This window comes from Gopherus flavomarginatus, chromosome 24, assembly GCF_025201925.1.
Source record: "Gopherus flavomarginatus isolate rGopFla2 chromosome 24, rGopFla2.mat.asm, whole genome shotgun sequence".
Classification (NCBI taxonomy): Eukaryota; Metazoa; Chordata; order Testudines; family Testudinidae; genus Gopherus; species Gopherus flavomarginatus.
The window spans coordinates 11,441,866-11,469,284 of record NC_066640.1 but is presented as its reverse complement, the minus strand read 5'-3'; the positions used below and the strand labels follow the sequence as shown (position 1 = coordinate 11,469,284).

Genomic DNA, 27,419 nt, shown 5'->3' with positions numbered 1-27,419 from the left:
TTACTGCTCAGTGACCAAATCAAGAATGCTGCATCCGCGCACAGCAGGCAAGGGTCTCCGTTACAACGGGGCGGGAAATAAGGAAACAAACCCCAATTAAGAAGGGAGAGGCGCTTGCCCGGAAGCAGGGACAGGGGAATATCAAACTGATAATGCAGGGTCATATGTAGGACTTTGGCAAAACAAGACCCAAAGGTTGAAAAGTCAAGAAAGCAAAGCCACTGGAACGAGGGGCCCAATCCTGCTCCACTGAAGTCAGCGGGGACAGAGGTGCCACCCATTTCAATGCAGCAGGATTGAGCCCCATGTGCAGCGAGGTTCATGTTCATGATTTAGTTGGAGATTTGTCCTGAGGTCCCTTCCAACTCTGATATTCTACGATTCGGCCGGCGAGAGCTTTCACTTTGAGGCAATAATATTAAGCAAGAAAATAAAACGTGGGGCTCCTCGAGCTCTGAATCTCACCTGAGGTGGCGAGGGGACAGGGAACACACATGTGCATTAGTGCAAGCTCGCCAGGACAATACTGCAAGGCTCACCTCGCTTCTGCATAAAGCTGAAGAGGTCGTCCAGGAATTCTTTCCTCTTGGGATCGCCATCCAGCTCGTACAGCTGTGCACAGAGAAGGAAGAGAAGAGATCACTCGCAAGGCACCCGGGGTGGGAGAACATGACAAACACCCACACGTCAGTGCATCCCCCATAGGGAGGGGCCCGGAGAGCCTGGCTCTGCATTGCCCAGCCAGCCCCGTGTCAGAGGAAGTTAAACGTGCTGGACGGCGCTTGGCCTAGTAGGTAGGAAACACGGCAGATCGTTTATTATGAGAGACGCTTTAGCTCCACTGCTGGGTCAGCTGGTGAGCACAGGCAGCGGTGAAATGGGGGAGGCTGCACGAAGCAGAGTCCTGAAATGCAGCCAGGTCGCTGTCTCACCCACCCGGTTTCCTTTAGCTTCTAGGTTTTCCCGCTATGCAACGAGAGTTATAAACGCTGCTCCCTCTCTAGGCACAGTCGCACCGCAGCATGTGATACTTGCTGGTTTTAAACCATTTGCACGGCTGTGGTTTGGAGTGGTGATTAGAAGGGGGAAGAGGAGATAACAGCAGGTGAGCACACACTTCTTTACATGAGTCTCCAGCACATGGCCCAGTGGTTAAGCTGTTTGTTATGGCTTGGAAGATTCATAGACTGTAAGGTTAGAAGGGACCACTCTGTTCATCTGGTTTGACCCCCTGCACATCGCAGGTCACAGAACCTCCCACACCCACTCCTAATCTCCGCTGAGTTACGGACGTCCTCAAATCACGGTTTAAAGACTGGAAGTTACAGAGAATCCACCATTTACAGTAGTTTAAACCTGCAAGTGGCCCGTGCCCCACACTGCAGAGGAAAGGGAAAACCCACACAGGGTCTCAGCCAATCTGACATGGGGGAAAATTCCTTCCCAACCTCAAATACAGTGATCAGTTAGACCCCGAGCATGTGGGCAAGACCCACCGAACTTGCTTATGTGAGCTTGGTCAAGTCACTTAATCTCTCTGTGCCTCAGATCACAATCTGTAAAATGGGGATAATGGTTCCCATAATGCCCCACTTCACAGGAGGGCTGGGAGATTGGGAGGGGCTCCAATGCTATCGTCATGGGGGCCATAGATAGCTCCCGGTATAATGCCATCCGATTGGTCCATTCTGGCAACATCAGGTTACAGCTCCAAGAGACTCCCAGAAACCTTATAAAGGGCGGGGGCGGGGGCTTATCCCCTGCTGTGTGTTAGGGGCTGATGATCTATGAGCAGCAGCACAGTCTCTGGCCTAAAGAGCTTGACGTCTAAGCCAGGCTGAACGTGGGGTGCACTGGTACGCCGTGGGGTCTGCTTGGGACGGTAGCACTCATTTGGGCTGGCTCTTCGGCTGGAGCATTGTGGAGTTAGGTGCCCAAATGACAAGGGGAGCCAGTTCAGGAGTCGGGCGCCTGCCTACCGTAGGGATCTGAAATCCCCAAGCGTAAGCATGGGCTTAGTGTCAAGAATGGGAGCAGGATCGGGGCCACAGCCCTCAGTCCCCACGCGATCAGGTCCTTCTTTGGAAGGAGGCAAAAGCCATTCTGCTGCCCATCTCTGTGGGCCATCGTCGGTCGCAGGAGCCCTGGCAGCCATTGACTTTTTGCTGCTTGCTGGCAGAGCTGAAGCACTGGTGTCATGACCCCTGTTCTCTGTAATTAACACGCTCTCAGGGCACACACTTTGCATAGCTTAGGTGAAGAGCAGTAACGTTTCCTCCCCAAGAATAGGCAGCAAGCACGTCATGACCCGCAGCTGCGTTGCGGCTTTAAAAAGACTGAAAGATGGTAAGTTAACCTGAAAGGGTTCCAGATTGTTTGCAGTTAGCAAAGCAAGCCCTGGGCAGACAAACACCTTTAAGCCTATGCAGCACTGTTGGTCAGGGTGTATTAGAGAGGGTGAGGCAATCTCTTTGATTGGACCGACGTCTGTGGATGAGAGAGACACGTTTGTGAGCCGACACCTGCAGAAGAGCTCTGTAGAGCTCGAAAGCTCGTCTCTCTCCCCAACAGGCGTTGGTCCTATAAAAGAGTCCTTCTCCCACCTTGTCCCTTTAATGGCAAACACTCCAGATCATTATGTGGTGATCCCAATTACCAAGACAGGGGACAGAATTCAACATATCCAGACTGTAAGCTCTTTGGGGCAGGGATATTGTGTTAGATGCACGTACAGCTCCCTGCACAATGGAGCCGTGATCCCCGACCGGGGCAGCCGGGCACTACCACAGTACATCTAACAGTAGCAGCAAGCCTCCAGCCGTTTGTATGGCAAAGCTCCATTGATGAGGTCCCATGGATAAGGGTGCATTCAGGGACCCAGCCAGACCAGTTATTATGGATGACCCTTTGTTAAGCTGGGCACAAGAATCGCCATTTCTTTAACAATACACTGCAGCAGACCGTGTGTAAAGCTGTCAAGGGAGGGGGTGCACTGACACAGCACAGAGATTCAGCCCCTTTCAAAGCTGTTTCCTTCATGGCTCACGCAAGCGTTTCTCAGCAGCTGTTTGCAGCAAGGGAAGCCTGCGAGCCGGTAGAGGGAACGCAGCGAATCTTCGGTGCACGTAGCGCTCATTAGCTGCAAAGTGCGTGGGTGTCGGAGTACTGCCTCAACTATTAATATCGCCTCCCCCTCTCCCCGCGCAGCAAGAGTGTCAGTCACTTACACCAGCTGGTGGGACCTTTGCCCCTCTGTCCATTTCTAACACGACCCCAAAAGCCTGCTACATTAAATGAAACTGAGCTGCCGCCTCCGTCCGACCCACTCTGAACGCTTCAGAGATTGAAAACATCACCGTAAAACCACGGCCCCAGAGCTCCCGAGTAAGAAGACAGATCCTGTCCCGTTATCTGTAAAGCGTCGCTGGCCTTCTGAGCGCAGTGTGCAAGACACAATGATCTGGGCCCAGAGAGTCTTGAAGAGCAGGAGCGGCGTCAGGGTTTCTGGCGCTCTAAGCAGAATTCAGGGGGCGGCATTTTGTGCGCTCCCCACGGGGTGTGTGGGAGCTTCCGGTTCCACTCCCGTCACGCCGCCGAAGAAGGACCCTCTGCCGAAATGCCGCAGGCGACAACGGCAGTCATTGAGCTGCTCAATTGCCTGCCGCTGTTTTCCGCGGCACGTCGGCAGAAGGACCTTCTTCAGTGGTGTGACGGGAGTGGAAACGGAAGCTCCCGTGTGCTCCATGGGGAGCGCACAAAATGCCTTCCTCCGAATCCTGGGGCCCTAGGCGACCGCCTAGAGTCGCCTAATGGAAGCGCCAGCCCTGTCAAAGAGATTCAGGGACCTAATTCCGATTGAGGATCTGGGCTCTGGGTCCACCCCAAAGAGCTTCAACTACCAACGCAGGGCAATAAAGAGGCTCCTAGGACATTTGTTCTTATTAGTGCATAAGGCAGAGTAGCTGTAGCTCTGTTGGTCCCAGGATATTTGAGAGACAAGCTGGGTGAGGGAATCTCTTTTATTGGACAAAAGCTGGTCCAATAAATACCATTATCTCACTCACTCGGTGTTTCTGTTAGTGTATAAAGGGTTCTGTGTGCAGATAGCGCCTAGCACCGTGGGGTCCTGGTTCACGACTGGGCTCTCAAATACCAACAGTGACTGTAACTCATGCTAACCAAATGCGTCTTGCATCCTCCACTAGTGGATACTGGTCTCCTGCGGCTACCAGCTATTGGAGTTACTCCTTTAGCTCAAGCGGGAGACCTGCCCTCTTTTACTGCTGCAGGTTCCAGGTTCGAATCCCATTAGTAACCTGTAGGTTAACCCCAGGACTCCCATGGCCCAGGCTAGTCCCACAGCCACGGACCATCCTCCTTCATGTGTCACACGAACGGCAGTTTGCCTGGCATTAAAGTCTTCACCTAGCCCCAAAGGCAGGAGTTCAGCATTAACTTGGACTGTTGTGGCTGGCGCAGGTTTTCATCAGCCCCTTCATGATACAGGAATGCTGCTTTGCCTGCAGCACTCCACTGTGGTGCCCCGTATTTGCTCAAAGAGCATCCCAATGGGACCACTGGGGCTTTTAGTGTCTGCAAGCCCTCGCCCCTCCCTTTTATAAATTGGATCCGGACTGGAGAATCTACCAACCTTATTTACAAAGCATCTTAAAGACAACACCTCCCGCGAGAGCGAATTTCACGCTCCATGAGACCGTAGGGACAGAAGCCCCTTCCTCTCCTTTCTGCAAAGGGATCCTTTGACGCAAGATGCCTTCTTCCCACCCCACATCCAAGCCTTACACAATACAAGGCGCTAACGCTATTGTAAACCAGACAAGATTAATGAAGCAAGGCACAGGGGCATTACATGCTGCAAGGAGTCTTAGTAATACACAACTGGGGGATGTTTTTATAAGCCGTGACAGGAAGATCTATGCAAGCCTTCTAATGCAACCTCAATTTATACTTGCACCAGCTTTTCGCCTGGGACCACACCCATCGTTTGACAGCGGACCACATTCCAGATGTGATTGATGAGAGCAGGCCTTGCCGGCCTGGGGAGGCAAAGGATCAAAAGCCATGTTAAATTCTTAACCACGTTTTGGAAGCTGGGTCCCAATGCTGGTTAGAGTTTTTGCACGGTAGCCGCGTAGCTGATTAATAGTCGTTATTGCCACACATCCGTCAGAGGAACTGATTAAAGCGCAAGCACGTGTGAAATACAGCGAAGGCTGCTTCACAAGCTAGAGAGAGAAACAACCACTGCACCAGCCTACTGCCAGTGTGTCGCCCACCAGTGTCTCAGGTCCTCCTTTAACGACTGGTCCGCACATGCACCAATGGCAGAATGGAAACGCTCTACAACCCAGGCAGTTTGTCTGTGCGGGAGACAATGGCGGGAACTCCCCAAGGAACTAAGGACCACCCCACCCCCTGTTCCAAGTGCAAGGTGAATTTCTTTGACCTGCCTTCCTTACCAAATGTAAGCCACAGGCTGGCCTAGCTAGTGGGTGGAGCAGGACCTTGCCTGGTGATTGTGGTGCACTTTGGGGAGTGACAAGCATAGATTCAGGAACCAGCCACCAGCCCAAGGGTGAAGCTGGAGTCAGGGTCCAGGGGAAAAGATTAAGCTCTGAACTGGAGTCAGAAGCCAAACCCAAGCTGAAGGATGAGCTGGAATCATAGTTCAGGATGGAGCCAAGAGTCAGAAACCAAGACGGAGCAGAGAGGTTGGGGATGCAGCAGGAACTGGGTCGGGAGCTGGGCTGGGAGCAAGGAAGCGGAAATGAGAGCAGCTGTGGGCACGTTACGCCTTGAGCAGGCTGTGTGCTGCCATGGCGAGGCTCACGCAGCAAACCTCTGGCTCCCCAGCCCCATCAGGAAACGCAACCGTTTGGAGGGAGCTCATCGGGTCCAGGAGAACTTGCTGAGTTGCCTAGCAACCAGGCTGAGAGCCAGCGGAACACATAGCAAAAAAAAAAAAGCCAATCCTACCAAAACAAGAGACTCCACTGCACGCGCTTCCCTCCTGAGGGAGTGGAGGAGAGAACGAGCCACTTGTGACAGATGTGAGTCACGCCGTGTAACGCATGACTGGAAGGCGCTCAGATACGGCGGCCATGAGCGCGGGTTAAGAACCGACGCAGAACAGAAACGAAACCCCCAGAGAATAACAGCAGGACTCCTCCGAAAGTACAGCTTGGCTGCTGTGGAAAATTTCAACCAAATCTAATTCTCACCCGCGTTTTCACTGAAGGTTGTGACTTTTCATTAAAATAGAAAAAATGGAAATATTTTGGCTTTGGGATATTCACTTTTAATTTGGGTGGGGGGGAAAGCAGACACACGTTTCAGAAAAAAGTTTATTTATAGTTGAAATCCCAGAAGAGTTCCAATGGAAAAAACTGTGACCAGCTTAGGTAACAGCTTACTACTGCCGCTAGCTACGAACCAGCCCGCTGCACTGTTGTTAGCCTTATTCTGTTAATCCTTCTCTCAGTCTACCCCTCTTTTCATCTCCAGCATTCTGTCGCTTTAGGGTGGGGACTGTCTCTGCGCTCCCTGGGACAGGTGCCACATGGCCCTCGAAGCTACAGACACACGTTAAATAATACGGAGAATCTAGAGATGCAATGGACGAGAAACGATTAGTCACATTTAATGGCTCTATGCTGGTTGGTTGCATGACAGAAGGTCTGGGGCGTGGGCTGCACATCTGGCAGGGCATGAGGGCAGCAGATTCGGTGAGGGTAGCCCAGTAAGGTATGTTAATGGGCCTGGGGGGATGCAGCTTTGAACACAACCGCAGAAACACAGGACCTGATCTGCCAAGGTCTGGAGCGTCCCCAGGGAGGTGCTCTGCTCCCTCAGCGCCAGCCAGGAGACATTAACTCCTTGTAGGATCAGACCAGGGGCTGGCAGGATCAGATCCAAGTCTGGCATGGAAGGGAGGAGCTGGGAAGTGCAGCAGCCCCACCAGAAACCAACTCAGGACATCAGGGTCCAACAAAGTTTTGTGGGGGGGAGGGAACCCAGAATTCCTGTGTTATTTCCCCTCCCCCAAGATACATCTCCCCCCTCCCTGTCCAGGGTACAGATTCAGGTGCTGCAGCTCCACACCCCCTTGCAGTGCTGACCCATATGCCCCAGTCACCCCACAAGCTGGGAGCACAGTGCTGGGCGATGCAGTCCCTAAGCAGCCCGGGCTTTGCCGAATACCACGCCGTGCCAAGCGCCTCTCGCTTTTGTCAATGACCATTCTGAACAACTGCCAGCAGAGCCAAGGCCTCGGGGGCTACTGCAGGCCTATAAATATTAGCAGGTATCTCAGCAGGGCATGTACCATGGGGCCGCAGACTGCGCCTTGGCAGATTAGCACATTAACCGTGTAACCGATATGCTGGGCCCCAAGCTCCAGCTTGGCTGCCTGGGATGATTCCTCTTTGGAGGGGCGTCTGGAGCTGCTTAAGAAGCTATGTGGGTTGTCAGGGCAAAGGGTCTTAACTCAGGGTCTGCGAAAGCAGGTCTGCAAAGGAGCTGCCTCTTCCCCTACCCTGACTGACAAGGGAGAGAGGGGGGAAGGGTACAGGGTTTTCTGGCTGTCTTTGATACCACTATGGCCCCCATTATCTCAATAATCAAGAGACAGCCAGAGCTGTGGGAGGCTGCGTGGCCTAGTGCACAGGGCACGAGCCTGGGAAACACAAGACCTAGCTTCTATTCTTGACTCTGCCCCCTGCCCTGTTGTGTGTGCTTGGCCATGTCCCTTCCTCGCTCCATTCCTCAGTTTCCCCTCCCATCCTTCGTCTGTTTAGACTGGACGCGCTTTGGGGCAAGGACTGTCTCTTACTACGTATGTGTCCATCACATTAGGGCCTCTAGGCCGGTGATTGTGAAATGCTCAGGGAGGTTAGAGAGGCTACACAAACAGAATACCCACTAATAATGGGGGATTTCAACTACCCCCATATCGACTGGCTACATGTCACCTCAAGATGGGATGCAGATGTCACATTTCTAGACTCCACTGATGATTGTTTATTGAAGCGGCTTGTCCTGGAACCCCACTATGGGGGAGGCAAATCTTGATTTAGTCTTATGTGGAACACAGGATCTGGTCCACGAGGTGAACAGAGCTGAACTGCTAAGAAACAGCAACCACAATGGAATTAAATGTAACATCCTTGTAGGGGAGGAAATACCAAAAAAAACCCACCACCGCAGCATTTAACATGCAAAGGGGAATTACACACAAATGAGGAAGCTAGCTACATGGAAATTAGAAGGAATGGTCACGGGGTGAAATGCCTGCAAGCTGCATGGAAGGGTGAAATGCCTGCAAGCTGCATGGAAACCATTTAGAAACACCATAACAAAGGCTCAGACTAAACATATGCCCCAAATAAGCAAAATCAGTAAGAGGACCCCCAAAAATGCCACCGTGGCTAAACGGCACAATAAAGGTGGCGGCGGCTGGAGGCAAAAAGGCTTCCTTTAAAAACTGCAAGGCTGATCCTAGGGCGAAAAACAGAAAGGAGCATAAACTCTAGCAAGTCAGGTACAATTAGCCAGGCCAAAAAAAGCATTTGAAGAGCAACTAGCAAAAGACACAAAAGCAAAATTGTTTTTAAGTAGCATTTCTCAAGGGTGTCAACAAGCACGGGACTATAGTGTACTTGGACTTTCAGAAAGCTCAGACCAGGACTCACACCAAAGGCTCCTAAGCAAAGCAGGCCGTCCAGAGATAAGAAGGGCCTCTCATGAACAACAGGAAACAAAGAGTAAGAATAAACGTCCAGTTTTCCCAATGGAAAGAGGTAAATAGTGGAGTCTCCCAAGGATCTGGATTAGGGGTATGGAACAGGGACTGCTCTGCTTAGAAAAGGGATGACTGAGGGGGAATATGATAGAGCTTCCGTAAAATCATGAAGGGTTTGGAGAAAGGCTAAATAACACTTCCCTGTTCTATTTCACATAACACAAGAACCAGGGGTCCCCCAATGAAATGACTAGGTTTAAAACAAACAGAAGGAAGTACCTCTTTACACAACACACAGTCAACCTGTGGAACTCATTGCCAGGGGATGTTGTGCAGGCCAAAAGTACAATTGGCTTCAAAAAAGAATTTGGTAAGTTCACGAAGGATAGGTCCAGCAGTGGCTATTAGCCAAGATGGCCAGGGACGCTGCCCCATGCTCTGGGTGTCCCTAAACCTCTGACTGCCGGAAGCTCGGACTGAACGACAGGGGGTGGATTGCTCAATAATTGCCCCGTTCTGTTCATTTCCTCTGAAGCATCTGGCACTGGCCACTGTCGGAAGACAGGACACTGGGCTAGCTGGACCATTGGTCTCACTCTGTGTGGCCATTCTTATGATTATAATATAAATAATAAGAGTTCAGCTGGACCCCATGCCTGTGGTACCTTAGCACTTCTCAGATTTTAACCACCCACCTAGGGGGTGGGGCTATTATTGCCATTGAAGAGATGAGCAAACCAAGGCACAGGAAGGCTAAGTGACTTGCTCAGGGTCCCACAGGGAGTCTGTGGCAGAGCAGGGACTTGAGGCCAGGGCGCTGATCCTTTGAACGACAAACTCCCGCCTCCCCCAGAGTTATCTGCCTCTGGCTGGCCGAGAAGGCTGCCCGCTAAGTGGGCTTTATAAGTAAGGGAACAGTGCAGAGGGCAACATTACAGTTTCTGAAGCCTGACATTTCCCTCTGCAAAGTCAGGCCTCCAGAGCAGGGTGACCTATGGTAGAGATCAGTGGGACCGCACCGATAACCAGGGGTGTTGAAAGAAAGCCATAATACCCTCAGCTTCCTGGGAAGTTCGTTAAAGGCTCAGCCAGCCTCTGTGCAATGGATGCAGGCAAAGGTCAGAGCCTGCCTTTATCACCACCACCACTTGCGAGCCCAGACTGCTTTCAAGTCATCACCCTCCCCCATTCCAAGCCACGCTGGCCCAGGCCTGGGGAGGGAAGGGCAGCAAGGAGCAGGGAGGCAGGGGAGGGCAGCAACCCCAGAGAAACTGCAAAGGAGACTGGTGTCCAGAGATTATATGTTGCGCGGGGAGGAGCCCAGGATTCCTGTATCGGTGGGATGGATTCCGGGAACACAGCTTGGGTTTCTCTGGCTGGGGAAGGGAGGCTATAGAAGTGTGAAAAGGGATCATTGTGGGGACAGGGGATCTCAGGGCTCGCAGGTGGGGGAATAAATTAGGAACGCGCTTCTATCAATTAGGCAGATTAACGGAGAGGCTCAGACTCACAGGCTTGGTGCTGTGGCCACGCGGTCTGTGAATTTCCAGCAGGCACCAGCTCCCTGAACTCAGCACCATCCTGCAGCACAGTCCTCTCCAGAAACACCATGGTTCGTTGCCTTGTTCATTTACTGCACAGATACCAAGGCGTAAAAGCCAATAACCAAGAGCAAGGATGATCCAGGGTTGGTGGCACCAGCCTGGAATTTGGGACTGCTGGGTTCAAATCCCAGTTCCGCCACAGACTTCCTCCATGACCTTGGGCAAGTCACTTAGCCTCTCTCTGCCTCAGTTCCCAGTCTGTACAATGGGAAGAACAGCACTGCCCTGCCTCAGAGAGGTGCGTTCTGAGGATAAATACATGAAAGAGGACGAGGTGCTCAGATGCGATGTTAACACTGCCACCATAGTAAAAGTGGTAGAACTTCGTGGCACTGAAGCAGTTATAAAAAGGTGCTTTTCCCAGTATTGCTCTTCCTACACAGGAACGAGAATAAGCTATGCTAGTACATTATGCACTTTGATGCCAGCTGAAGTGCGTCCACACTGAGAGCTTGTTCCAGGATAACTATATTGATTAAAAGGCAAAATGAGAAATCTATCCCCTATCTAACATAGTTAAAATGGTCCAATCCCACGATACAGACCAGGCCTCAGAATTATACCCAATTCACATTGTAGAGCAATGTAAAGGGGCCTGAATGTACATGAGCACCAGGCCTGGAGTTTTTAGGAGGCACGGGATGGCGTGGAGGGGCTTCCCCGGCACTGCTGGAGACTGATAACCCAGCACAATAACTCTCCCTTCAAACCCACTCAGCCACTCCTGCTTCGACTCATGCCATTATCACAGAAGCCCAGTGGTTTTCAGTGCTTCAGTTCCTAAAGGCTCGTCTTCCCCACTCTACGCTGGCTTTCAAGTTCCCTTCCATTGCCCCACTACTGGAATTGTTACTGACACCATATTACTTTCTTGTAAAGAGAGCTCCACGGGGAATTCACCCCCACCCCTCCTGCCCCTGTTGTGAACATGTGGCCGCTTCCGCACCATGGCAAGTTAATTCAGTTCCTTCTCTCTCGTAAAACACGTCACCAGGGAGTGGAAAATAGACCGGCCAGATGCTAACTGCAGGAGACCAGCAGGCGCGGAGTGCCAAGAGTGGATCCATTTGGAGCGGCTTGGTGGACCTTAGAATCCTGTTTCTGGTTCCTATGTAAGATTACATGTAGGTGAAGTGTGATCTATAAGACCCTCCTTATAACAGGATTCACCTGTCATCAGGTTTCATCACCAGAACGCATGTCTCCTGACACCCAGTGGCTTGTCTGCTAGACTTCACCACCTTCCATAGTAACAGCTTTGCTTCTCTTGGTCTCCGAGGCTAGTCTGTCTTGTGATTAAAACTACACTGAATGCTGCACCCCAACGGCAGGCATCCCCAATGCCACCCCAAAGGAGCCGTGTGCCTGCATCAGACCAGAACCTACCCCCACCCCCTGCTCCCCATGGCGCACGTGGAAAATCTCAGACCTCCATCTAAGAAGAGATTGACTCACCACAGACTCATTCTACCTCCGATTGCAAAATCAAGCACGAAATTGTCATGGGGTTGTGGACAACGTCTGGAAAACCACTAACCAGCTTCCCACCAAGCCTGTATCATCTGCATGAGCACGTGCTCTCCCTCGTTTCACACAAAGGAGAGGTTTTGAGAATGGGAATTAAGACGCAGGATCCTTTTAGGCTGAGCCTGCTGTTTAACTACAAACGAGTGAGGGAAGGAAATGTAGTGTAATTGGGGGTGGGGGCGGAGGGGTGGTTAAAATGTCACAGTCCTCTGCCTGATGGAATTGCAAAGAGAAAGCTGCATTAAGCAAAAAGTTCCTTGTTTTTTCTTTGGGGGAACAGGAAATGCACACGCTTGGGCGGTAAGGTAGCAGGGCTGCCCAGAGGATTTGGGGGGCCTGGAGCAAAGCGGAGGGGCTGCGGCGCTTGTACTCATCCAGCGGCGGTCCAGGTCTTTGGCGGCATTTCAGCGGTGTGGGGCCCTTCAGTCGCTCTGCATCTTTGGCAGCACTGAGGGGCGCCCTGTCGCCGAAATGCCGCTGAAGATCTGGAGCAACTGAAGGGCCCACCGCTGCCGAAATGCCGCCGAAGACCCGGAGCAACTAAAGGGCGCCCCCGCCGCTGAAATGCCGCCGAAGACTCGGACCGCTGCCGGGCCAGGGCTAGCGGGGCCCAGGGCAAATTGCCCCACTTGCCCTCTCCACCCCGGGCGGCCCTGAAGGTCAGTATAAAACCACCCACAGGGGGCTGCTCACAGAGATCTGAAGCTAAAATCTGACCAGTTCTGATTGTCTTAATCAGAAATAGACACTTGCTCCAGCAAAGGCCTGGCAAACAATCCGAAAGGTCAGCCAGAAAAATGAATCACTGGCTACTTACCACCTGGAAGGTGAATAAAATAGCTAACTGCAGCCAATCAGGAGGTGCTCCTTTGCATGTGCAGTCTGATTGGCTGAAAACAAACATCCAGGTATCTTATCAAAAGCCACTAGTACAATTTTAACCAATCAAGCTGTGCAATTTCTCTCTTCTACATAAGCAAACAGAATGGAAGTTTTTTTTTCAATTTATGGGGAAAATTTACATCGCATGGGATGAAAAAGTAAAAATCAGATGTGCAACAAGGTCCCCTCCCTGTAATCTGGATATTGTAACCCAGTGCTGGTCTCTCATAAGAGTTAGATATTAAATAATTAAAATTGTCTTCAGTCCACAGAACAATAGTTCTCAGCTACAGACCTCAATTTCTGTCCCTATATATGTAAATAGTTACAGTACCTATCTTCAGCTATCCAAACAGCATGGGTATCTGGTAAAACCAATGAAAATGAACAGTTTGAATTCCTATTCCCTATTGCATCTTTTTGGACATTACTGAATTAAGCTTCACAACCATTCGAGATAATATCTATCTGCACTTTATGGATGGAAAACTGAGACTCGGAGGGTAAGGCTCAAATATTCAACAGCAGCCCCTAAATTTGTGTCTGTTTCAGACGCCTACGTTCAGACACCCAAGGCCTGATTTTCACAAGGGCCAAGCACCCACCTCTCCATCTGAAGGCGACAGGAGCTGCAGGTGCTCAGCTCCTCTGAAACATCAAGCCCCAAGGATCTAAGGCCGGGCTCCCAAGAACTGAGAGTCAGTGATAGTCAAAGAAAGAACCCAGGCATCCTGACTCCTTGTCCTGGGCATTAGCCACAGCGACACCCTTCCCCTCTTCATGCTGTGCTGGCATCTAGTGCCCTACAGTTCCACATGCTCAACGGCCGAGGGGTCACTCACCGGCCAGTGCACTCCCTCGTGGCCAGGCATGGTGCAGAAGCTTCTTATGCTCTGGTGCCCCGTTTGATGGTCCCTCTGAGCCCACCGTGCTTTGCCCTTCCTCACCACTCAGCCCTCCAGCCAGGCCGCTTACAATCCCCACCCCATCCGGGGTAATGGAGAGTCCAATGGAGCAGCAGCCTAGTGACCTTACTTTAAGCCTTCAGCCCCACGTTGGACTCCACAGTCCTTGTCCCTCCTTGCATGGGGGGAGAGGGGGAGTTTACATCCCCTTCCTCGGGGGTCAGCTGGGGACCCCAGCCCTTCCTCTACTCTGGGCTCTGGTCCAGGGACCCCGTATTGAGAAGCTAAGGGCTGCTTCCTCAGACTCAGTGCTGGTCCCCTGGGCCACTGGCTCCTTCCTCTGCCTCCAGGCCTCTTTTGCAGAGCAACTCCCTCCAATGCGCTCTCTCTGGAGGGTCTGGCTCCTTGTGCCGCTTCCTGCCAGTTTGTGGCTGATACAGTGGCTGGGGTCAGATAGCTGGCCTGTCAGATAACACATGATCAAACCACTCAGAGCATGTGTGTGTCGGGAGCAGGGGGGGGCAGATCAATGAATGGCTGCATTGTTTTTCCCTCCACTCAGGGTTGCCATGAGGCTGGTAACATGTAGCAGGAACACAGGCAGACAATGCACCGTGTCCAGCTCGGAGGGAAGGGATGGGATAGCATGGTACCAGCATGGCACTTGGGAGACCTGCTACTAACTCCCTGTGTGACCTTGGGCAACTCCCTTAGTCTCTTTGGGTCACGGGTTTCCATCGGTGCAGCATGGCAAATATTTGTATGAAAAAAGGAACTAGCTTGATAGGTTGTACAGGCCACACTTTAAGTATGGCTTAGAAAGGGTTAATATGAGGACTACTGACATTACATTGATGAGCGTGGTAGGAGAGCCTACAGAGAGAGAACAGATGCTATAAGTCGGAGCAGTAGATGGTATAGATGGTTATAAGCAATCTATTGACCTGGGGGACCCTAACAACTGATTAACCATTTGTTAAAACATCTGTTCATGGCTGATTTCCCCGTTATAAAACGTACCCATTCTATAAAATGTGACCCTCCCTCACTCCCCCCTTATTCAAGAACATTCAGCTACACGCTGTGAATTCATGAAAACAGCTGCAAATCCAAGAAGTTACGTTATTTCTATTTATTTATTTCTGATTTTAGCAGAGAGGATTATTCAGCCACATAGACAGTCTCCTGTTTGAAACTCTTTCTGACACATCCAGTCCAGAAGCAGAGCTAACCCCTTATGGTCTAGCCACCCAGTGGCACAGCCGGAGTGAATAGCCAAAGCAAAAGGTTTATGAGCAGGGTTACCAGGTGTCCAGGTTTTGACTGGAACAGCTGGTCAAACAGAGACTCTGATGTCCACTAAAAATCCAGTTGGCGCAGGGCTGGCAGGCTTCTACCTGGCTCCATGCAGCTCCCTGGAAGCAGTAACAAGGGTCTCAGCTCCATATGCTGCCCCTACCCTGAGCACTGGCTCCCCAGCTCCCATTGGCCTGGAACCGTGGCCAATGGAAGCTGCAGGGGTGGTGCCTGTGGGCGGTGGCAGCGCGCAGAGCCACCAGGCGGTGCCTCCGCCTAGGAACAGAGGGACTTGTCGTAGCTTCCATGGAGTCCCCACAAGGTAAGTGCTGCCTGGAGCCCGCACCCCTTACCACCCCCGCCGCACTCCAATCCTCTGCCCCAGCCCTGAGACCCCCTGCACCCAAACTCCATCTCAGAGGCTGCACCATGCACCCCCCTCCTGTGCCCCCTGCCCCAGCCCCCTCCCACACCCAAACTCCCTCACAGAGCCTGCACCCCACACTCACCCAGCACCCCAGCCCCTGCCCAGAGGCCCCCTCATACTCTGGACCCCTTCTTTCTGGCCCCACCTCAAAGCCCCAGCCCAGAGTCCATATGCCCTCTCACACCCCAACCCCCTGCCTCAGCCCAGAGCCTCCTCCTACACTCCAAACCCCTCGGCTCCACCCCCCTGCCCGGAGCCCCCTCTGCACCCCAAGCCCCTCATTTCTGGCCACACCATACTGTAACTCTGAAACTAGAAACATTAGAGCTCCGGAAGCATCACATTCAACACAAACCTGCTGCACCTGATCTGCACAAACCTTTCAGGGCAGTCTTGCTGCTTTCTGAGCTGCTCAACTCAGGCCCCATACGAGGAATAAATACACCTCTATCCCGATATAACACGAATTGGGATAGAACGCGGTAAAGCAGCGCTCCGTGGGGTGCCAGCGCACTCTGGTGGATCAAAGCAAGTTCGATATAACGCGGTTTCACCTATAACGCGGTAAGATTTTTTGGCTCCCAAGGACGCTGTGATATTGGAGTAGAGGTGCAGCTTCCCTTAAAAGCTGCGGGAGGATGGCGTGTAACTCTCTCCAACTTGAGTCTCTCTTTCAACAGGGTGTTTCAGTCATAACCTGCTGAAGAACAACAGAAGCCTTTAGGGCAAGCCAGTGCAGCATGGGATGCGCGGGAGCCAGCTACGTCCAGCCTGGCACGCTAGATTTTGACAACTCTGCAGAGTTTGACCGATGCTGATTGGATACTTAGCCCTGAAATCAAGCCACTGCTCCTCCAGAACAGACGGTGCTCCTGGACGTCAAGCAGGATGAGCTGAGACCTTGACAAACATTGATAAGCGCATGCGTCCTCGGTGTGTGGATACTGGTCTATCTTAAATTGCTGGAAGAGCCCCAGCATGTCTCCTGACCTCTTTTGCTCCAGGGAGACACTGTTTCCAAAGACTCCACGTCTCTGCATCTTCCTTGGAATCTGCACTGGCGGCCTGTGGCTGGAGCAGCTCCTAGGAAGTGCCTGCTTTTAGCAGTGCTTTGTTGTGATGGCCAGCTAGTGACAGCAGCAAAGAGGCCAGCTTCATGAGACGAGAAGCATTGGCCTCTTTTTTTCCCCCCAGAGGAACAGGGGTGGGAACCCAAAGAATCCACTTGACTGAAGGACAGGACAAAAAGGCTCTGTAAATGTCAGAGAGCCGCCCAGGAGTTTCTTTTTGCGCTACGCTGGGTGTCACAGGATGAGCGAGCCCTTCAGGGAAGTCTTGGGTTAAGCCTCACTTGCAACTAAGTTTACTGCTCAGTCCAGCGGTCAGGGACTAATACCCTGGGACCTTGTCTTCCCTAGGAACGAAGGAGCATCCTTAACTCACATTAGCAAACATAAGGTAAAGTCCTAATGGAGACAAGGTAGTTTGTAGCTTTCACACAAGTGACCAGGTTGTGGTAAAGACTATGCAGGAGTCTAGAAGATGCCCCTGGGGGGAGGGGAGGAGAAAGACACACAAGCGTTTGGGGGGCCCACATGGTGACAGAATTTTGCATTTTTCCCACCAAAATGCCTTAGAAAACTTCTTTGCATCACATCACCAACGTATCCATCATTACTGAGAAGGAGCTGCCTATTAAAGACAGAGAGAGATGGAAATGCCAAGACATTAACACCAGTGAGTTCAAAAAACCCTCCACGGGATTTCTTTGCATTGAGGACGTCCGTGTTGTGCACAGAATGCCTTATTTCCTACATATTTCTCTATACCTAGGGTGGCCAACCAGAGCCACATGCAGCTCTTCAGAGGTTAATATGCAGCTCCTTGTACAGGCACGGACTCCAGGGCTGGAGCTACAGGCACCAATTTTCCAATGTGTGGGGGGGAGGAGAGCTCACAGCTCAACCTCTGGTTCTGCCACATGCTCTGCCCGCACCTCACCCCTTCCCGCCCCCTCCGCTGAGCCCTTGCTCCTCCCCCCCTGCTCCCAGAGCCTCCTGCATGCCACAGAACAGCTGATCGGGAGGCACGGGGAGGGAGCAGGAGGCGCTGATTGGTGCCTGGTGGGTGGGGGGCGCTGGGAGCGGGGGAGAAATGAGCTGATAGGGGGCTGCTGACTTATTACTGTGACCCTTTGGCAATGTACATTAGTAAATTCTGGCTCCTTCTCGGGTTCAGGTTGGCCACCCCTGCTCGATACCATTTTTTCTGCTAAATTAAATGAGAGCGAACACAGCATAGATAAAAATAAGCGTGAAAGCCCAATGCATCTCTTTTTAAGTACTGATCGTAAAAAGCTGAGAGATCAGATCTTTTTTTTTTAAAAAAAAAAAAAGATTGAGGAACTGAAATTCATTTTTGTTTAAGCAATATGTGAAAGTGATAAATCAGGCAGCAAGTTTTTAGCCTGACTATGACTACTGCTTACGCCACAGGACTGAAATTAACAGGTGCATGGGCGCAGAACTTTGGTTGGTGCCAATTTTCATACGTTGCTCTCTAGGGCAAACGGCTTTCATACGTGTTTCTACTATTCAAAAACCAACTCCCCATTAGGGAAATTCAATTAAAGATGGCAAGGAACTGTGCAAGTAGAATCAAGGTTCTATTAGACACTAATCTACACAGCAGTACGGCACTGCCCAGAGTTATACTGACAGGATGTTGTACTTAGGTTTTATAATTAACAAGGCCATCAGGATTTAGAAATATGGTTAATATTTGAATGACCTAGTGGTCCCAGCTGAGAATGGGGCCCCAAGGTGCTAGGTGCTGTACAGTCCCAGCCTCAAGGAGCTTACAGTCTCAACAGACAAAAGAGTGGGAGGAGGAAAAGAAAGGAAGTGATTTGCCTAAGTTCACACAGTGAGTCAGCGGCAGAGTTGGGACTAGAACCTGGGTCTCCCATGTCTCAGGGCTTGTCTACACTAGATAGGCTGCTGTAGGGCCATAGTATAGGCACCTGCTACATCGCCGGAAGGGGCATGTCTGTCACAACGATTAACCCACCCCCTCGAGAGGTGGGAGCCTCGCTGATGGAAGAATTCTTCTGCCAACCTACCAGGGTCAGTTTAACTGCACCTCTCAGGGGTGTGAATTGGCTAAACACCTGAGTGTAGCAACTAGGACAGCCTGAGTTTTAGGTATAGACAAGGCCTGAGTCTAGTCCTGGATTAAGCTCTCAATAAGGGCAGGGGGGCGAATGCCATCCCCCATCATCAACTCCTTTCCAACTCTGAATCTCTCTCGTGTCAACGGGGGTCAGGGGGATGTTACGGTCTCATGAACAGGAAGGGGGGGGGTGTCTTGGCAAGACGCTCACCATTAGGAGACGGTGCCCATGTTTCGTGGCGTCTGGTGCGTCTGGAGCACCTTCGAGGACTTGCCCCATACCCTGAAGAGATCCGGCGACATCTGGTCTGCTAGCTCACAGGGAACGCAGCTCAGCCTAAGGTTAAGGCAAACACTCCTCCCCAGGCAACACACAATTCCCCGAACAGGGCAGGCAGCGGTGCCTAGAACCCTCATCTCCTAACTCCATGCCTGGCGCTGAGCAAATCACTTCCTGTCCCATCCTTTGCAGCAGGGACTGTCTCTGCGCTGTACTGTTTTTGTACAGTGCCATGCACAATGGAGGCCTCTAGGCACCCGCAGCCTTTTGAAAGCTTTTGCTTACAGCTGCCACCCTGCCTGTTACTGGAGCACGGGGCTTCTCTGCAAGCTACACTGTTCCCCAGCACCTTCCAGATCTGTTCCGTGGCCCCAGCATTTCTCTTTCGCTGCTTCACCTTGCAAGAGGCGTTTGCCCATATGCACGGGGCCAGCAACTATTCTCGGCGCGCACTGTCTCTGTTACCAAAAAAACCCACATCTGGGACAACACCCGCTTCTCAGCTTCTCCTTCCGTCTGACTGGTGAGGAGGGGAAAACTGCACCGCGAGGCAACTGGTGTCCCAACCCGCAGGCTTGCCTGTGCAGAAGCCTGTCCTCTGCAGAAGTCTGGGCGATGCAAATAGCAAACAAATATCATCTGGGGATATTTTAATGTTAGCCCAGCTCATCGCTACATAATCAGATGTGGTTTCCTGGAGAAAAACAGCCCAGGGTTGCACATGGCATGTCACAGGAACTGGTTATTCTGAGACAGACACAGAGGCTAACCCCTACCCCAAAGCCACCGGGTTTGAACCTGCCCAGCACAGGTGCTGAGGGCCGCACGGCTAAGCTCCGAAGGATAAAGCAGTAGAGAGAGAGCACGGGAGGGCAGGGGCGTCTGATCCTGCATTAATGAGACGATGCTCTTGCTACAAAGCAGGAATGAGGCCTAACAGAGCAGAGGGAAGCCTGCAGCTAAACCACTCTGTGGCATAGGGAGGATGGTGCTTGCTGCCCAAACACACCTGTTTTCTGTCCATGCTACACCCCCTTTCTTCAAGCTAGACTCTAGGGCAGCCAGTGCACTGGGGCTTGAGAGCCCTGCTCTGTGCAGAGCATGTGCCTAGTGTGTGTATGTAACACTGGCAAAACGAGTCACAGCCACTAGAGGATACCAGCCTACTACTGCTACCTGAATCACTCCTGGAGGTTGGAGTAACGGTACTGAAGGTCCCAGGTTCCAACCCTGCTCAAAACCCGGTGAGGGAGGAGAGGAATCTTTCCATGAATTTTACTCACTCACTCACACACACAATTTCTGCTCCCACCTGCCCCGCAGAGCAACAATCTTGCGCTCTCTGCAAGCGTCCGTGGGATCAGGCTTCATTCTGAACAACGCTCCCATTCTCCCCCCACAAAAAGTCTCCAAATACCTCCACCCTGGGCTGATGCTCATTAAAAGCTGCATGTGGCTCTGCAGCTGAAGCTGCAAGCACGGAAGCGCATGCTAACAGAGGGGAAAATGTTAAAACAGGAGGAACTAATTGCAAGAGGTCAGCAGAACGATATTAGCCCTCTAGGAAAACAGCCCGTCCCCCCGGTAGATTTCCAGCCCAGGCATTTAGTGTGCATTCTTATGCCATTAGCTGACAAGTGGATTAATGTTTCAAGTCAGATTATGCCAAAATCCCAGCCGGTTGACTTTAAATGGGCTTGCCAGAATTCTGCAGCTGGTCTGAACAATGTCAGGAATGCCGGAGAAAGTGCCCCTCCATGTGGACACACACCAGAGCTCCCACTGCATTCCCAGCTTCCCCACCCCCTCCCCAGCCTCCTGGCCAAGACTCTCTGTGGAATTTGTGAGCAGGGTCTGCAAAGCAAAGAATAAAATAAAATGCACATTTAAAAAAAAATAAATAACGCAGAGGGTTTGCGGGAGAAAGGATCACAGGGAGCTGCCTCCACCTCTGATTTTATTTGCAGATGAAGCCTAGTTTCAAATGAAACTGTTCCAACAATAATAAGCAAAAACTGGAATTAAAATGGAGGGTAACACGACCACACGAGGCTGCCTTTTCACAAGGCTCCTGGAGGCAGACACCCTGCAACTTCAGGACTTTACGCTGGAGCCAGACAAATCTTTTCATCAAACCCTTGGCTGCTGATTCCCATGCAGGAGCCAAGTCTTTATATAAGGCCTCCCCTTGCAAAGCTACTCTGCAGGGCTTGATCCTGCAAAGACTTATGCGCAGGCTTGACTTTACAATCGGTGTTACCAGTTTTGCCAATCACAAGTGACAGGAAAGTCAGATCTTTCTCCAAAACCACGTGGGCTAGAAATTTGTTTTTAAGAAAGCAAGCAGAGACTCCCATGTAATCACATGACTCCAGGAGCTGTGACTTTAACACACACACAAAACTCAAGCAATAAAAATCACGAGCAACGGCAACTTGGAGTCCCACTGAAATCACCACAGTTCATCTCATGCTTTGATCTCTGGAGGATGAGAACCTAAAAAGGTCAAAGCTTCTACAGTAGAAAAATCAGGGTCTTTTCAAAAACGGGCTTCACATCATGTGCTTTAAAAATAGCCAGAGGGGGTCAGCTGTGAACACAGATGTTTCTAAAAATTACGAGAGGCTTTTCCACAGGGGACACGACTCCCTCTTTGTCCAGGGCTGCCCTAAGTGTGGGGAGGGGAGCTGCTGGTCAATGCACATGCTAAGAAGTTAGTTAACAAGGAGCGCACACATGGACTGGATGCATGGATAATGCATGTGCCGGGGCAGCTCCAAACACCAGCACGCCAAGCGCGTGCTTGGGGTGGCAAGCCGCGGGGGGCACTCTGCCGGTCGCCGCGAGGGCAGCAGGCAGGCTGCCTGCCTTCGGCGGCTTCCCTGCGTAGGGTCCGCTGGTCCCGCGGCTTCGGCGGACCTCCCGCAGGCATGCCTGCCTGCCGTGCTTGGGGTGGCAAAATGCCTAGAGCCGCCCCTGTGTGCGCACAATCCTCAGGTGTGCATTAGAGCTACCTGACATTTTTCAAAACTAAAAGCAGTCCTTGGTCAAAAAACTTCTCACTCACCCAAAGAATAAAATAAACCCAAACCAAAAGCTTGCCACAAAAAAGTTTCCTGAATAAATTACTGACTTGCATGTACCAAAAGGCTGATTTTTCAGGAAATTATTATTATTTTTTTTAATAAAGTCCCATCAATTTAAAAACAACCAACAACAAAAAAGGCAAATTAAACACATGGAAAGGAAGACAACTTGCAAACTTTTTGGGTGAAAACAGCATTTCATTTATCAACCAGCCCTAACTTCATTCTCTGGTAGGTTACGTATGGGCTTAACAAGAGCCTAGGTAGGCCAGCAATATGGCCCTATAGATGCCATAGGCTGGATAAGATGAGCAACCTAAAGGAGATGGGGTCACGGTTGCAAAGCTCCACATGTAGCCCTTATGCTATTCTGAAACAGGACGAGGCAACCTCCATGTTAAATCCGATGGGGCTCACTGCAAAAATTAGCCCAACCAACTAACAGCTGTGCAGAAAAGTCAAGTTACTTTTGTGCTTGACCCAACTCCAAAGACTGGGACAGAGACTGCACCGGTCAGTTGTTTATCCTCTTACTATCTGCCTGTGTCACTCATCTAGCCCTATGGATGGGATGAGCCAAGGAGATTTGCTAAGACTTTTCTCTCTCTGGTCACCAAAAGAGGAAAATTCCTCCCAAAATTTGCGCAAGAGACCCGTTAACTGGGCGTTGGTCCATGGAATCGCCTCCCCGTTCCCCCACCTCTGTAGGCCACGCGTATAAACTCTCCTCAGAGATCAAGGAGCATTAAACCCCTCCCCAGCAGGGTCACAGACTAAATCAAGCCAAGTGCCAGTGCCGTGACCTGTTGGAGGCTCCTTATGGAGCTTGCTAGCAAGCAGCGAGATTTGCCTGGGCGAGTTCCGAGACCATTAAAGGGAGTCTCACCCGTGTGTAACGAGGACATGTCTTCTTTTGTTGCTCCATTGTTAGATGGGCATGCAAGACAGAACCCCGCTGGGCTGAGCCGGGCTGCTCGGGCGAAGAAGGCTGGCAATCATCAAGATGAAATAGTCAGGAACACATTTTTTTTTTAAAAAGAGGAGCAGGCAGGCCTGGCGAGAGGAAACAAGCTAGAAATGAGACCCCAGGAAGCTGTGTGATGCAATGAGAAAGAAGAGGAAGGCAGCACTCATTGTTGAAAGGAAAACAAAAAACAAAAACAAAAAAAGGGAAGAGAAGGCCTGGGAAATAGTATTTGGTGGAAGGCCTCTGGGCTCCCATGAGCGAGGTGCAGAAGTATCTGGGAGGGAATTTGTTTCCAAAGCATACATGGAGACACCGAACCGCTCGCTAGTCAGAGCGTCTCTGGAGGACGAAGATGGAGCGCTTCCCACTCGGGTTGCTGTGCTAGCCTTTCCCATCCCCCGCCCCACCCGCTGGGGAGCGCCTCGCTGCAGGTTTGCGTGCTCAGCCTGCCAGGGTTCAGTGTGGACTGACTGCACGATGGGCCACGCTCCCGTGACTCCCCTGGGAGGAACACTGACACTGCCAGACTGGATCACAACCCACGCCCAGCTAGTCAGTAACCTCTGACAATGGCCAAAACTAGATAATTTGGCAGAAGGTGCAAGGAACCCTGCAGGAGGCAGAACTAGGATAATCTGCCCTCCACATTAGGTCTCTAGTAGCTAGAGATCGGCTCAAGCCCAAGATTTAAATAGCCCTTCTAATGTTGCCATAATTGATTATGATCACGCTGATATTCTTGCCATCTGTAGAGATATCCAGTCTCTCTTTGAATCTCATTAAATCCTCGGCCTCAATGACTTCATGAGGCAGTGAGTTCCGCGGTCTAATTATGCAGTGAGAAAAAGTATTTCCTTTTATCAGTTTTGAAATTACCACCTTTCAGTTTCATTGAATGCCCTCTGTGTTCTTGTGTCATGAGACGGTGAGAACAAAAAGTTCCTGATCTACTTTTTCCACCCCCTTCATTATTTGATATTATTTTATGTCACCTCTTGCTAAACAGGATAGGAAAGATTTGAGGTTACAGCACCGGGGACTCAGAGCCCTGGGTTCATTTCCCAGTTGTGCTACAGAGTCTCTGTGTGATCCTGAGCAAGTCACTTGATCCCATTCTACCTCAGTTTGCCCTCTCCCTCATCTGTAAAATGGGGATAATAATTCATCCATCTTGGCTATTTGGCATATAAGTTCTTCAGGGTATGGAGGTGTCTCACTGTGCGTATATACTGCACCCAGCCTATTGGGGCCTGCATGGAATGAGACTAGAATTTGAGCTTCTACTGCCTGCATGCTCTTCATCTGAAGTAGCAAAATGGTGCAAAGTCGTCAGAGCGAGTGACAGCAGGTGAGGCCCCTGCTACAAATGGAAATTTGACTAAAACACAACAAGAGGAACGTCTGGAAACATTCAGCAGAGAGCAGTTTGCTTTTTACCCAGTTTTGTGGCAGAAACGTATGAGCAGGGATTGGGTAGTTCTCCCTTTTTCCTTTTATTGAAGGAATGACTTTCACCCAACCACCCCCACGTTTCCCACTAGGATAAGATCCTAGACAGAGTCTAGCTAGGTACATCCATGCCATGTCTGGCCACCGCTAAGAAGCAATTGCCCCCCGTTGTGTTGTCTGAGCCTTTGTTCGTGCCGGATCTTACAAAGCCAAGGAGGGCTGGGCCCGACACCTCGACACTACAGAAAGCGGCGCTGGTGATGGAAGATGCCCTTAGCTGGGTACAGCTGAACTGGCGATGAATGTGGTTTTGTGGCGAGCGCAGGAGCAAGCCATGGTTAGTTGTTCCAGAAACTCTGCAGTATCAACCTAGGTCTGGGTGACCCAAGAGTCCAGATGCGAAATCTACAGCTGTCATAGGAGCAGCTTAGACGGTGCTAGTGTGAACAGTGAGAGAAAAACTGCTAATGTAGCCAAGAACTTCAAGCCCAGTCACTAAATAGCTCAACTCGCCGATGACCGATTCATGTTGCGGTAGCGCCCAGCTGCCCCAGGAACCCGCTGCGCTAGGCGGTGTGCAGACTCAGAACAGGCGGCTCCCTGCCAAGAAAGGGTTGGATTGGGGTTGATTCCATTGCAGCAAAACAGAACTTTAAATGGGATAGTTCATACTACGTCCATGGAGCACCGTTCCCAGCTGCAGCAGACACAGCCTTATAAGGAAGGGAGAAGGCTCTTCACCAGGAGGCTCTCCATGGCTTCACCTTCTTCTCCGAGCCCAAGGAGAACATAAAGCGGAGGAGAAGCCAAAGGCTGCTCGCCCTCAAGAGAGGCAGAGTTGTCCATCAAGAGCCTGGACCGCCCAACCAAATCCGTCCAAGCCTGTGCCCCGGTCTCTGGAATGTGGCTTAATTCCCCACGACGCAGCATTCCAGAGACAAGTCGCATCCCGACCAACTCCTAAGCAGCAGCAGGGCAAGGGTCAGAGTGAAGCAAGAAGCCCGTTAAACCACAGGCAACGTTTAATCCCAGAGTCAGCCGCTTGGAACTCTTTCCCCAGGTGCAGACACAAACAAGACTTTGCTCTTCTGCCCAAGGATCCCCGAGTGCTTTGGAAACACTGGGCTGGAGCATCTCTAGTGCAAAAGGAGGCCTTCTTGTCAGTGACCATGTGCATGTACGGCACCTCACTCCACGGGACCCTGATTTTGATTGGTGCTGCCATAATACCAATAATAATCTTCACTTGGGGAAACTGAGTCACAGAGGTACAATTACTTGGATGCGGTTACACAGCAAGTGCTGAGGAAAGAACCCAGGAGTCCTGGCTCCCAGCCTAGGCCTGTAACTGCTAGCCCTTGCTTCTCAGAGGGGCACAGTCTCTCTCCCATCATGTCCACCTTCTTGCAGAATTGACTGATCTCATCGCGAGACACAAAGATGGGAACGCGAGTTGGGTTTGGATCCTTGCGGGCAGCTAGAACAAAGCGCTTTCAGTGCTTTAGAAAGCCAGCTGCCGTCCAAACCAATCGGCAACCTACAAAGTGGCTGTGGCTACTGGAAACGTGGAATCTCCCCTAGGGGTTAAAGATAAACAGACAGCAGGAAATAAAAGTTTAGGGCCCAGCCTCTGTGCTCAGGAGCAACTTCCTGATGGGTGCAACACTTGCAGGGAGGGCGGAGCAGCTCCCCTTCTGAACCAAGATGCATGGAACATTGCGTGCAGCGTTCCCAGCTGTGCCAGTGCCCCCCTGGGCTGCATGTTCACCTGGGTGCACATCTCTCTCCAGAGGCCGCTGCAGACATCCGGCTTCCTCTGGGCCACAGGGAGGATGCAGAACAGCGTCAGGGGCTAACAATGAGGGTGTCACTGAGGCACAGAAGGCCACTCAATGGGTGAATTAGTTACCGTTTAACCTCCCTGACCCCCAATTGTCCTCTGTTTGTTAGCTGTCCTCCCCTGCACTATAGGAGAGGGGAAGAATGAAAAGAAAAAAAAAATGTATGTCATGGTGGGGGAGGAACAGGACAGCAGAATAGACGTAAGGGGCTGATCCTGTAAGCTCCTGAGCACCCTCCAGTCCCACTGGCATTAGCGGGGCAAGTTCCATCAGGGCCCAATCCTGCCAAGGCTCCTGGAGTGAACGGCGTTTGAAGGCGTTCAGCCCCATACCGCATCAGGCCTCCTGGAGGAATTCGTCCTGGTTTTGTCTGTTAGATAGGACCACTGGGAAGCAGGGAGAAAAAGAAAGCTACGAAGGTATTTTCCTTCCCTTTTTGATTCCTACAGCTTCTCCCTTCCCCGCTTTCAGCCCGAGATGAAAGCCAGAGGCATCCGAGAAGGTAACCCCTCTCCTTTCCCCACTTATCATACTGCCCCAGTCACAAGAAGTTATTGTCTGTGGCCAAGATTCTCCAAAGCAGCTGGGGGCAAGCTCCAAAGGAAAATGATCACCAGGCACAATGCATATTAAAAAAATGAATTGAAGGAAAGGATGGTTCAGTGGTTAGAGCACCAGCCTAGAACCCAGGAGACCTGGGTTAGAGTCCCTGCCCCACTCCCTAGGAGACCCCTTCCAGAGCCAGATTTTCAGGAGGAATTGGTGCTAGTTGCAAACTGGGTTCCTTCGAGGTGTCCCCCCTGCCCCATCATTGTCAAAACGCCTGCCGTCTAGGGGTGTTTATAAACTAGGCCCACCTTCCTCCATCATCAGCGAACAAAAGGCCCCCAAAACTGCCAACCCGGCTGAACAGAGGAGGCTTGGGCTCTGCTCAGCAGGGAGAGGGCCAACAAGTTACATGGGCACGTCAGCTGATTCCAGGGACCAAGCTTCAGACCACATCCTCCACTGGTGTCAAACGGGGCAGCTCCATTGCAAGTGCTGCTCTGGGCCTGACAACCACCATCCCTTAGACGGAAAGGAAACACTCACTCTGTCTTAGCCAGCTCCTGGGTACCAGCTGAGTCTGTCATAACCCCCCTGCGGGGAAGAGGGAAGTGCTGTCACCCCTCTCTTACGGGTGGGAAACTGAGGCACCAGAGGCTAAGTACCTTGCCCAAGGT

The 27,419-nt window shown here is 51.4% G+C and overlaps 1 protein-coding gene across 3 annotated transcripts in view; it reads right to left on the bottom strand.

Annotated features, from left to right (window-relative positions):
• ARID3A (AT-rich interaction domain 3A) overlaps nucleotides 1-27,419 on the bottom strand; it is a 93,650-nt gene that overhangs the window by 21,119 nt on the left and 45,112 nt on the right. For all 3 annotated transcript variants that reach the window (XM_050933902.1, XM_050933900.1, XM_050933901.1), the window contains exon 4: nucleotides 540-612. In XM_050933902.1, the coding sequence (XP_050789859.1) occupies nucleotides 540-612 (73 nt within the window). The remainder of the gene's footprint in view (nucleotides 1-539; nucleotides 613-27,419) is intronic.